This window comes from Oncorhynchus mykiss, chromosome 4 (genome assembly GCF_013265735.2).
Source record: "Oncorhynchus mykiss isolate Arlee chromosome 4, USDA_OmykA_1.1, whole genome shotgun sequence".
In the NCBI taxonomy this organism is placed as follows: domain Eukaryota; kingdom Metazoa; phylum Chordata; class Actinopteri; order Salmoniformes; family Salmonidae; genus Oncorhynchus; species Oncorhynchus mykiss.
The window spans coordinates 17,594,363-17,607,935 of NC_048568.1; the positions used below are offsets into that span (position 1 = coordinate 17,594,363).

At 40.7% G+C, this 13,573-nt stretch overlaps 1 protein-coding gene across 1 annotated transcript; it reads right to left on the minus strand.

Annotated features, from left to right (window-relative positions):
* Positions 1-4,848: 4,848 nt before the first annotated feature.
* On the minus strand, positions 4,849-12,189 carry rfx6 (regulatory factor X, 6). The gene is made up of 18 exons (XM_021598477.2): positions 12,005-12,189; positions 11,729-11,852; positions 11,524-11,585; positions 11,348-11,425; positions 11,232-11,259; positions 10,950-11,057; positions 10,745-10,822; positions 10,555-10,668; positions 10,405-10,454; positions 10,097-10,256; positions 9,579-9,720; positions 9,379-9,488; positions 9,178-9,295; positions 8,429-8,551; positions 8,042-8,251; positions 7,332-7,850; positions 6,890-7,102; positions 4,849-6,730 (listed from the first exon to the last, which is right to left on the minus strand). The coding sequence occupies exons 1-18, from the start codon at positions 12,187-12,189 to the stop codon at positions 6,558-6,560; spliced, it is 2,595 nt and encodes an 864-aa protein (XP_021454152.2). The 3' UTR covers positions 4,849-6,557.
* Positions 12,190-13,573: the final 1,384 nt, after the last annotated feature.

Here is a 13,573-nt window from a genome sequence, read left to right on the forward strand (position 1 = left end):
CTATATACAGTAGTGAGGCTATAATAGTAGTGAGGCTATATACAGTAGTGATTCTATATACAGTAGTGAGGCTATAACAGTAGTGAGGCTAAATACAGTAGTGAGGCTATAATAGTACTGAGGCTATATATAGTAGTGAGGCTATAACCGTAGTGAGGTTATAAAAGTAGTGAGGCTAAATACAGTAGTGAGACTATATACAGTAGTGAGACTATATACAATAGTGAGACTATATACAGTAGTGATGCTATATACAGTAGTGAACTATATACAGTAGTGAGGCTATATACAGTAGTGAGGCTATAATAGTAGTGAGGCTATATACAGTAGTGATTCTATATACAGTAGTGAGGCTATAACCGTAGTGAGGTTATAACATGTTGATAGAAATTAGTTAGAACCGAACACCAGCTTACTCTTAGTATTTCACAGCTCAATAATTCATACAGCGTTGATTAACATTTGAATTGTGTCTGGGTGACAGAGAGGTGTAAAGGCATGCTTGAATGATGGATGTTAACGGCAGATGAGCACAGAAAAATACATGAAAAGGCTAGCCTCCATCATGACAACAAAAGACTGACAATAACAATATGCCAAGGGGCATATGGAAACCCACAGTCATTATACACTTGTTATCTTCTTCACTGCTTTGTATTCTCACATACAAAACAACGACAATCAGGCCCTATTTCATATAATCATAATGGACTGTTAAAGCTCAGTTCATTATATTGCACTTGGCAAGGAAAGCATAAATTATAGTCACAGGCTAACAATAGCAACGTCACTCCAGGGTATTTTATGTTGGATTTTCTATGAGGGATAGGAGTCTGGTGTATTTAATGGTCTTTCCTTTCATGTGACTGACTGAATATAGGCAGACGAACCGTGTGTGTGTGTGTGTATATATGTGTCTGTGAGTGACAAAGAGGGATTGTGCTTCCTTTAAGATTGTCTGGGTTAGTTATAGGAAAGGAGCTCTCCATCTCGCTCATATACAGTCAATTAAAATGTTGTGGTTAGGCATTTTGCCAGTCACATAGCTGCCAAACTCAAACACTGTACTGTATACATAACCATATCTGTTTTTTGGTTGCCAAACTTCATCATACACTTCATCTATCAATCCATTTAATAAAAAAATGATCATAATTTGCAATCATGTCACTATTGAGCCAAATTGGCACACACTGAGTCAACAGCCGCGGCTTTCAAAGGCCTTCAATGTTTGTCCTCTTGTTGTTGGAAACTCTCACTATTGCTTCGGAGATGAGCCGCAGTGATTCAGAGTTCCTGTGCCAGAATATGCAGCGAGATTCCCCCAGATATTTACCACCAATGAGAGAAATTCCTACAATATCTGATGCTGCTCTCCAGATACAGCCACACTGACCTGCTGCTCGCTCAGGGTTAAGACGCACACAGTTGTGGAATTCTTGGACCTCGCGTTAGTCAAAACCCATAAACTGATCGACAACATCTCACAGGACTGTGGGCAACAGTGAACAGAGAAAATGACACCGGTATCCATTCACATTCACTATGATGCACTTTCAAATCAAAGGGATTCCTTTTCATACAAATCATTAGGTTCTTAAAAACATGACAAAATACTGATGGCTGGATAGGAAAATAAATAGGTAAATACAGTATACACACATGGTAGAATAGGAGCTCACTCGTGACAACACATGGCACAAAACCATGCATCAACCAAAGTTTCCAGAAAAGGTACTAATGCCACAAGGGGTTGGGGTGAAACAAACAAACAATTGCTTCCCATTTCCGTCACTACCAATTTAAGGTTCTAGGGTTATTGCTCTGTAATCTCGTCGTTCCCAGAGGTTAAATTCCAGCAGGGACCTGGGAGACCAGTGTATGGTTAATATATAGAGTAAGCAGGACCGGCTCCAGGCATAAGCGACATAAGTGGTCGCATAGGGCCGGTAGGGGGCTCCAACCCCCCAAAAAATGTATTTTTACTTTTAGGAACTCAGTCAGGGTCTCCTTACTGTTGAGAGTTAGAATGGTAGAATACACAAGGTGCAAGTTCGAATTTCTTTTGTGCATCAGCAGTTTTTCTGTTTTGTCCGTCACTGAAAGTCACTCAATGTCAGCTAACAATTTTTAGATTGGTAAGTTCGTCTAGCCAGTTATCTAAACTTGCCGTAATCATGGCGGAATACCGACCAGGCACGCAGGGCACTTCCTAAGGGGCGCTGACCTCCAGGGGGCCCCCCTTGATTTTGTTAGTCCCTCTCACTCAGATAGTATTAACATGGTATAAGCCTTGGCATAATTGATAGAATGCAGGAAAATCCCTTGAAAACTGGCAAAATGAGTAAAACTGCATGACATTTGTTATAAAATTGCCACGTTTTCTCTCCACCCCATGGCAAAATGTGTAATACTGGAGAAAACGTGCTTCAAAATGGCAACATTTTCTCTATGCCACATGGCAAAATGTGTAATGTTGTTCTCCATAATGACTTAAACTAACAGCAGGCCGGGACTTTGGGAGGACGGCCCTAAGAGTGTGACAGGAGGTTTAGACATCAAATCCCAGGATTATCTCTACATCGGTCAGGTTTTTAACTGATGACTTTGAAGTTCAGTTTCTCTCCCTGAGGATCAACATCACTGATGGTGTCTTTGTTCATCATTCAGTGTAATTACACACTGAGTGTACCAAACATTAGGAACACCGTCCTAATATCGAGGTGCACTCCTTTTGCCTTCAGAACAGCCTCAGTTCATCGGGACATGGACTCTACAAGGTGTTGAAAGTGTACCAAAGGGAATGCTGGTCCATGTTGACTCCAATGCTTCCCACAGTCGTGTCAAGTTGGCTGGATGTCCTTTGGGTGGAGGACCATTACTTGACACACATGGGAAACTGTTGAGCATGAAAAACCCAGCAGCATTGCAGTTCTTGAGACACTCAAAGAAACTGGTGCGCCTGGCATCTACTACCATACCCCATTCAAAGGCACTTATTTTGTCTCGCCCATTCACCCTCTGAATGACACATATCCACAATCCCTGTCTCAATTGTCTCAAGGCTTTAAAATCTTGCTTTAACCTGTCTCCACATCTACACTGATTGAAGTGGATTTAACTGGTGACATCAGTAAGGGATCACTGCTTTCACCTGGTCAGTCTATCATGGAAAGAGCTGGTGTGTATAATCAAACAATCACATCAAGATAGAACAACATAACTGTTTTGGATTTATAGTAAGTGTGATCTATTTGATTTATTTGGTTATAGTGATAGTAAAAATATTGATAAGATATTTGGAAATCAATATCTGAAATGTGATCATTTTCAACAGCTAACTCGTTTGTTTACATGAAATCCATAAAGTACAGCAGATATTTTCCCACCCGTTATTTAGTAACATGTTAACAAAGCTGTTGGTTGGCATGCCTATTTAACCTCTGTTTATCCAGATACAGCACAGTTTAGTAATAACAGATTTAGTGGGGACAATGAAAACAGAAATGGATGTGATAGGGGTATTTTTGACACTTTACTGCCATCATATGGACACTTCTGAACCTACACATAACTACTCGAGGAGATTCATCATTCAAGACAAACACCACATCATCATTTTCACAGACAGGGGAATAAGACAGTGGCAGAGATCTTGTTGAATGAAAGATTATTTTGTTTTTACTAATAGCAAAAAAAGGAGTAGCAGGTAAAAATGTAAGAAATGAATGTTTTGTGTTTAGCTGCAAATACAGATTGGTGAATGATCCCATTCAACAAAAGCTTAATCATTGGCAGTACAGGACACCTCTGAATATTGTTCTAACAGAGGCTCCAGCCGGCGGTTGTGTGCTTTGCACTCGCTACAGAAACACTCATTAAGGCACAACACAAAGACAAGATGCCAGTCAGAGTCCCATAGCGCTTTCCAATCTAACCTCCTACATTACAATGTTGCTAAAGGTGTCCACTCACTGTTCTTCCCAACACTGACATCTCAAGTGGCTAAAACATATTAATGCTACCTGTACAGTTGATATTGTGATAAAACGGCAGCTTCCTGTTTGGCCGTTGTTTATCCTTTACTACTGATATCCTTATCTCCAACAATCACTTTACTGAGTTTGTGTGTCTGGGAAGATATGAGTAAAAAGCTCATTAAAGTACATAATAATCACTCTTCTGCATTGAAGGCAGAATGTAGAGGTGAACAGTACGAGGACGGAGATTATGTTTGGAATACATCCTAGTCAGACCCCTTTTTAAAATAAATATCCCGTAGAAATAAGCTTGCTTTTGTTGCACCATGATAGAATACCAACTGTCTGGATGAATTCAGCAAAACAGACGTTTGATTCGACAGTGTGAATAACCTGTAGAGGTATAAAGTCACTAAAACACATTGCATTATATCTGAGGTGACTTGGGGGACTATGGGGCCTGCAAGCAGCACTATGATGTCATGTTAGAGGAGTGTGACGACGTGACACTCTGACGTACAACAGTAAACACCAGACAGAGTGATGCCTGGTGTGCCTTACACATCACTGGGTCTCTCAGTCTTTGGCTCACCTGGGCTACATATGGAGACTCACCGCCTAATGCAAAGTTCTGGTTAAACATTGTCCCAAAGTTTGCGTTCAACCTTCTGTTGTTTTTACACTAAAGGCCCCGCAACTGTTGGGAGGCATTATTGACTTTGTAATTAAACTGTGTTAACGTTGGGAATTTTGTAATCATTACATTTCAAGCCATCTGTTCCTGTCCATGGGCTGAAATGGATTTTCCCCCTGAGTAGCTAAAGGATAAGGCTGATAGGTGGGTAATGTTATCATTCATTTTGCTTTGTTTATTCATGTTGTGGAAACAAATGCTGAATATTCTACATTAATCCATAGCCTGCGAGTGTACGTATCAACTCCATACATTTAAATAAAGTGTATCGCTTTGAAATTATGTCATTTCGCCACACAAATGCCCTGGTCAATCTAATGTTACTGATTATGGTTTTATTAGCTTCCATCTGCTCCAAGACTAACAAAGCTGAATTTGGACAACCTGCGGGTGAATAAAACAATCTCTGTTTCTCTAAAGGGTCACTATGTATAAACAGTTTGATCCTGCTGTGGGTCATACATGTCTATTGGTTCTAGTTTCTGGTCAACACCTTTATCCAACCATATCTCCCTCCATTGTACAATGGTGAAATCACATAATCACATAATCACAGATAAAGCTCAACTTTGATCCGCTGCTTTCTACAATTGTGTTTCCGGACTGTAATCTTTCTTTCCTCGCCTGGTGTGGGCCCAGTTTACCAATTAAAAGGACTGTTTATTCAGAGTTTTGACACTGGGGGCTTTGAATTGTGAGATAAGAGAGACTGTTCTGTTGGATGTATTGACGACCAGCCAAACTGCCTGAAGGAGCACATGAAAGCGACCTCACAAAGTGTCTCTTTCTGCCTCTCTCTCTCGACATGTTGATGTGTTAGTTAAGCAATAAGTTCATGTTATTTAATACATTTGAATTGAAAACAACAATAATTTCTAAGTTCCTACCTCTCATTCGGCCATATACAGATAAGTACAAGTTTACATTTCAGACATTAATATTACACCGTAATAGGCTATAAAGGCAACTCAAATAAATAACATGTTTTTTTTTTTTTTTACTTGTCATAATCAATCAAACCTGTCTTGCAGGTTTGACTGATTATGCCTCCAACAATTTCAAATTTGACATTACTCACTTTATTCTACAGGTATTTATTTACATGTTAACTTACAAAGTCTCCTCTGGCCACATTAAGATGAACAGGAACAGATTGAATTATATTAAAATGGTTGAATTGCAAATTATTAATTAATTCAGTTCAATAAAATATTTCACTGAACATTGAACAGCTGAGGCCTTCATCAATTTACAAAATATATATTGGCTACACAGTGTGGGGGGAGTAGTGAACTATATGTAGTTCAACTAGAAATGTAACTACATTTTGCAGTAGCTTGGTGGTAGTTGAACTAAATTCTAATCGTGGTGTTTTTCGTAGTTCATATGGGTGAGGTAGGCCATCATATGGGTGAAGTAGGCCATCATATGGGTAAAGTAGGCCATCATATGGGTGAAGTAGGCCATCATATGGGTGCCATCAGACCTTCCTAATTCTCACTTGAAACAGTTTTTGTGTTTAATAGGCTAAAATAAACATTCTCTTAAAATCTTACTACAGAGTGATATGTCGAGCAATTTATAGTCTATGATATTTCAGAATTAGATATAACTATTGATCACAAAGTAGTCTGGATGTAGTGAACTACTTTTTGAAAGTAACATTTTCTTAAGGGTAGCTTTAGTGTATCTTCACTTCTTCCAGTATGAAGTAATTGGTAACTTGGTAAACTACATTTTCAGAGTAGTTTCCCCAACGCTAAGGCTACACAAGAGAGATACACTGAGTATATTTCTGTCTGTGATCTGCGTCACTGTTTACAGTGACTGAGTGGTGTGGGAGGAGCTTGAGGAGTGTTGGTGGTGGGAGGGACAGTCACGGCTCACGTTCCTCCTCCACTAGACCCCATGAACACAGTGTTGATGGGGGGCAGCGATGACATCATGTCCCGTACCTCAGATGGTGCCCGGTGAGGAAGCAGTGAATCCTGGGAGTGGAACTGGGCAGGACCTCCGTACATGCAGGGTGCAGAGACCGAGGAGGGGAGGGGAGGAGCTACAGCAGAGAGAAAACAAGTAAACGAAATAGTATCTTTAAAAAAACGAAACATTTTCTGTCATTTACTACAATCATTCTTGTCTTGCATTCATTGTTTCATCCATTGCTACAGATTGAACATTGGAGTTCCCTATCAATCCATAATTTGTCACTGACCTCCAGGTGTGTGGGAGCCCAGTGAGTCAGACTCGGTGTAGTAAGGCCCAGCCGTCTTCCTGCCCGTGTCATCCAGGATGTTGAGGGGGTCGTGTACTTCACCGTACACTGGGACTGAGCGGATACTGCTCACACTGCTGATAACTGACACATGCTGGTCTATCATGGAACCCAGCCTCTGGCTATCCAGGTAGTTACTGTTTCCGTAGTACCCTGAAAAACAGAGAGGTTCCTCTATGAGTAGAATACACATTTATGGTTCAACTTGTTTTTTTATTTACAATAATTCTTATTGTTAGGGCCCTTAATTATTTCTGACCAGGTGACGTGACCATGTGATCTAACCTTGATGAACTGACTAGTGAGGCCACGAAGTCTAGAAAAACTCAGGGCTCATTTTCTGATAATTCAATGGAGAAGACGTAGGTGTAGTCATTCATACCATTGTGTCCTGTTGCTGAGTAGGCAGACTCCTGACAACCACTACTGTTTAACCCACTCCCATCAAAGTTGTATCCTACAGAGTCCAGTAGCTCAACCCCCTGAGTCTCCATCCCAGGATCAGGGACTGTGCTGTAATTGGAGGTGTGTCTGGAGCTGTAGGGGGACACTGCACAGCTGCTGTTGAAGTAGTCTTTGGCCAGGTGCTGTTCACTGAAGGACGGGTAGTGGCTGCTGTCAGAGCGGGTGAGGTAGGCAGTGGCCTGGGCGTGTGTCTGGGGCCTGAACACAGCCTGGTAGTTGGAGGTGGTGGGGTAGTAGCTGGGTCTGCTGGGAGGGAGGCTCTGGTACATGGTATCTGGGAAGGCTTGGCAGGAGATGTGGGGCTGGATGGTGGTGCAGGCGCTCTGGGGTCTGATGGCCATGGTGCCCTGGTTGATGACACTGCCCCTGTTCACCATGGCTGGAGAGATGGGAGGGGTCATCAAAGGGCCACTGTTCTGGGAAAAGTCCATTTGTCCTGGGGGCACAGAGGAAAGATTTTAGACAACACAATAGGATCCTTTACTACAAATGAGCAGTTGTCACACAAGTTTACATTTTATGTTAAACCAATGAAAGTATGAACAAAGCTAACATACAACGGGGATAAATTAAATTCAGAAACAAGTGACAAAATGAGTCATGTCACCCTTAAAAACATATTTGCACCTGATAGGCAGAATCCATCGGTTTCAGAGCCCTGGTAGATGGCCATGTTTGCTCCCGGAGCCTGCTGATGATTGGCTGACAGGGTCATGTATGCGTGTTCTGAGAGGGACTCGTTCTTCACAGACAGATCACTGGACACCGCACTGGGCTTGTTACGGTTGGCCAGGAAACAGGAGCTGGGGGAGGCAGTGAATGCCGCCTTGCTGGCATCTGAAAATAATCATAACAACGCACCTCAATGATCCTACTTCCTCCATTATTTCTCTGTACTGCTCCATAAAAACTGATAGTATTAATATGAAACGCAATAACAACTTACTAATGAAAAATAACAATCAGAGTTATACATATAATTAGATAGTCTATGTATATTATGTAATTGCTTACCTGCATTTCCCATGTACTTATCTAGGAGATTCTGAAGGTCTTGTTCTTTGTTGTTGTTGAATTGTGTCTCAATAGCCAGTAGGATATACTCATCCAGCAGCATGCGGATGAGATGGAACGAACCTGGGATAATAAAAAACACATCTCTTACTGTCCTAGTTCCCCACCAGAAATCTAATCTGGTTTTGATGTCACTCTCATGACTTGATACTCAGCCAATCGCTAACAGCCTTCACCTTACAAACTGTGACAAGGCTCCAAAGGCTATTCTGTGCACCAATTTGCAGGTGCTGAGGGTTTGACCTGACCAGCTCCAGAGGTCTGCTTTCCCGTAGGCTTTCATCTCACCAGGCATGCTGTTTGACTTGTAGGGTCATGTGATTCTCCCCCAGTCTGTTTGACTTGTGTTTGGTGATAGAGCCGCCAAATGGGGGTGAGGAAGGTGCATGGGAGAGGTCTGTCTTCAAACACAGTGCACGCAACCGATTGATAATGCTTTCTTTACTTGGGGCCAGGCCATTGTAATTTATGGCTCATTGTAGCATTCTGTTCAGAGCCAGCCGAAAAGATACATGTGTTTGCGTCTGACGTAGTGACGGACCGTGTATCATTTAGACTCAGTAGTAATGGGAGAGTCTGAATTTAAAATACAAATAGAGAAGTTTGACAGCATTTCCTACATGTTGTAGTTGTTACATGGATATACAGGTTACCAGGGGAACTGTTAGAGGGACGTAGTAATTTCTTACCAAAACTGGTGGCGTTGTTCAATGTGAGGTTGTGCATAACACGTGCTCCAAAGAAACTCCACTTGAGGAGGAAGTCCTGAGCTCGCTTCTTTATGAACCGTCCGTTCTGCTTCCCAGGCTGGAGAGAAAGGAACAAACAGATTGGATGTCAACATCCAATCTGACAACCCCAATCTTAGATCTGAAATGGGGACAACGTACCTTAATGACTTTCTGCTCCACAACAGTGTCCAGCCACTCGATAAAGGATTCCACTGTGGCATTCTTCTTCAGTAGGTCTTTCAGCTCTTGGAACACTGTTATTGAGTCATCTAGCAAACATGACGAGAAAGCAAATTAACATTGTTTACAGGAATGAACCTGGCAGGGTTTTCCATGTACAATGCAAATGTTCTACTCACATTCAGAGTAGAGGTCAGAGTCTTGGTCTCCACTTGAGATGGTGAGAAGGGCTTGTGACCCTATGCTATTCAAATCCACTTTATCTATATCCACCACCATTGAGTTCACCACATTCTGGTCAAAAAGAGCTGGTCTTGCAATCTGTTGTAAGAAAAGAAAATTACCAAAATAACCAAAATCAATCTGTTTCGTCGAAGTTCAGCGGTATAGTGTGCTTAAAATGTAAAGGTAATTTCAAATTGAGCCGACATATGCAGCGTTTACCGTAATTGCAGTCTCCGCAAGCGCGGAAACATTGCAACATTGCCTTTACATTTCTATCACGCCGTAACGCCGACATTCAGTGCTACAGACTGAATCAAGCCCTAGGACGTCCAGTTTATATATACAATTTCAATTTCTTAAGAGTCATAATAAGATATGCGATATAGATACATTTGAGACACTTTTAAATGTCTTTGTAAAGTTAACACAATGATTTTTTATATTCCTCCCGTGCTGTAATACAGTGCTTTACCTGGGCAAGGTGTAAGAAGGAGGTCTGACGTTTTAGAGAGGACACAAATCTGCGTGCGATCTGGAGCTTCTTCTCTGAGAGGCATTCTGGGAGGTTTTCCAGAGAAGACACCATCCAGTGTTCCCAGTGCTTGGCAAAGTTACGGATGTCTGCCAGGAGACTGCAAACAGGACAATCTTTATACACAACACATCACCCGGAGAGACGGCAGCATCTTATTTCCGTTAATTTCATACACCATAAACCTTACAGCAAATCTGGTGTTTAGATGAGCAAAATACGAATGATGAAAGATGAAAATACTCTACCTTTCAGGCATCTCCTGCATCGTAGCAGGGATCAGGACATCTGTCAGAACCTGAAGAACACCAAATGGATAGTACAACCTGTCCAGTTGAGGTAGGAGTCCTTCAACAACTAATGAGGATGCTGCTCTATGATTCTGGAAAAACACCCACCTTATATAGTATAGAGTCACACACACAGAAGATGTCCACGATAATGGTGTTCTCCAGCAGGGGTAAGAGGTGGTCGGGCATTCCTTGCCAGAAATGCATCAGGAAATTCTGTATCTGAAACATTGTAAATAGAATCAGGAGACAATTCGTCAGATGTGGCTACAACATGTCTTGTTTTGGTATAGAATACCTCTTCGAAGTTGACATTGATGGCATTGTCCAGGATGCACTGACAATGTGTTTTGTACATCACGATGAGCGTGTCCACCTATTGGACATGTGAAGATAATCCATAATGGTTACAGGTGTTTTTGCAGAGGATACTGTACTGTATGTAATCAGCAAATCTTGATGGCAAAGAAAGTTGAAATACTGATGAAAATAATACAACAAACCTTCTCTTTAGAGATGGAACTTTGAAGCACTAGATGCTGTGGACTTGGGAATTCTGGAAGCAAAGTTCCTGTTTTGGAACTGAGGGAGTATTTCCGAGTGAACCCTCCCTATTAAATAGAGGAATATCAAACTGTATCAATATTTTGACCTTGTAGTCATGACTAGTCATGTAGTCATGACTACAGTTTGAATGAATTAGATAACATGATTCATGTCTGTAATATCTCACATAAAAATGCATTTTAAAAAATATATATATTAAATATATATGTCAATCTTACCTCATTGTTGAGTTTGCTCCCTGAAAATCTACAATCAGATATGAAATCAGACTGGCATTAAATCCCATACTATCACAACATTTCCAAACATTTGACTTATTCTAGAATGATCTTACCTCGTCAAGCCTTTTCCTGAGTACACCAAGTTATAATAGGCACTGCTCTCTTTGATGCCAATCCCATAATAATGATATCTGTTAAATATCAACAAAATTAAGCATTTTATATTGAGACCGATCAGATCACTACAACAAGAAATCTTTTGAAAATCATATTTTCCACTATATCTTACTTTGAATGACCTCGGGTCCCAAGTCTTCTTGTTGTAAGAAGTGGAAATTTCTGCCTAATTGTCTAATATGCACAGAGAACGATACAAAAAAAACATAATAGCTTATTCCACCACAATTATTACTATGTTTTACTTACAGTATCTATAAGATCTACCACGACCTATCCAGCCCACCACCTCAACTACAAGACATTACTCATCTCACCTTGCCAAATGTAGCAGCACAGGCTGGATCCAGTTTCTCCTTCCTACAGAAGTCTAGGTAGTGAGCATACAGGATGCAACGCGGCAGACAAACCCCTTCACAAACAGTGTAGTTTTCATCCAGCCTAGGGAACAAGCAGTCACAGAAATCCATGTAAAATCAATCACCAACAAGAAAAGAAACATTAACATTTGTAAGAAGGATTGCTATTTTACAAGTGCATCACATCACAAGCTGTATTATAGATTTCCATAGGTTGTGACTTTGGAACACTACCATTGAAGGGTCAAATGAGTCTGTTTCTTCTTGTCCTTGATGATCTGAGTGATGCTTTTCCTCGGGGTCGTCTGGTTGAAAGCCAAATCTTTAGAATACTCCAGGAGGTCCTGGTCCTCCTCAGAAGATGGGGTCTCATTGCTGTCATCTGCTTCTGACAGGGTTGTGGGGGAGAAAACTGTCATGAGGTGAAATATATATTTGAGTAGTTCAGGGCCATGACATCTTTCCAGATTGGTAGGTGGCTAAATTAACCATACAATTAGAAATAAGTACTCCCTATACAGGATTTTCAACACTCTTCAAAATTAACATAGCAGAGAAAATTGTATTTTTGTTCAACTGGGTCAGATTGAGTAGATTGTTTTTATGTGGTAAATAATACATTATTTTATTCTATCCTACCTATAAAAAAAATGAAAGAAGTATATTTTAGTGCAGGTATATTTAAAAAAAAAAATCCTACAATTTAATGCAGCACAAACTGTATTAGTTGACATCGACAAATATGGCTCTTGTTTTGGATGTTATTCTTGTATGACTCTTGGGTGAAGAGGGAACCTCTCAGTCTATGTGTAGGCCTATTAATCTGACTTTATTCCTCACCTGATTTAATTCCCAAATCACCTTCCTCGTCAAACTTTGAGATTGAATGTCCATGGAAAGCACTGCGTAATTTTTCGTTAGATAAGGTGAGCTCCTCGGATGCACTGCAGAAATTATTGGTTGATGGTGAATGAACATGAAGAAATTGTCCATCCTGGATCGGGCTTCCTGTATTCCGTTTCATAGGCATGTTAAATGCAAAATAAAAAGTGAAAGTAAAAGAAAACGAATGAAAAATAGTTTAAATTAAACATTTAAATGCATGTGTTAGAAAATGTACACATTATCTTCAGGAGGGGAACTATCCTATCCTCACAAATAAAATCCCCCAAATAAATTACTTTTCCCCCAATTTGATCCTCTCATAATAGGACAATGAAACTGCCCACACTGCAAGGTCAAACGTTTTCTTTTGCCATTTTCTCTTGGAATAAGATAATAAAAAATATTTTCTTGTAATAGAAAAGGTAAAGTACAGTTCTGTAGTCTCTCTTACTCTGATACTACCTTCCAGAGTCAATTAAACCTGTGCTGTGGTTTAACACCGACGTCACACTGGTGATTGCCTAGGTATTCATTTATCATATTTGCAGAGGACGGGGGGCTGATTCAGACGATCAATGATTAACTAAAAAAACATAATCTCTCCTTGGTCTGCTGTAGCCTAGGTTTGCACTCAGCCAGCCCAGCCTGCCAGGGCGGCGTCATGGCATAAGCAGATATGTTTTCTATAACTAGTAGGCCTCATTGAAAATGATAGAACGTACAGCAGTGTATTTGTCTACACATAATCATGATTTCCCATAGGCATATGCGAAATACCTAAATGCAACAGGTTCGGAGCAACAAGCAGGCCGCCCTAAACACATAAATTAGGCCTAGTTGTCCAAGGCAGGGTGATTATGGCAATTGCTACGCAGAAATGTCCCCCTCTAGTGTAGACAAGCCATTCGTTTTTCCTTT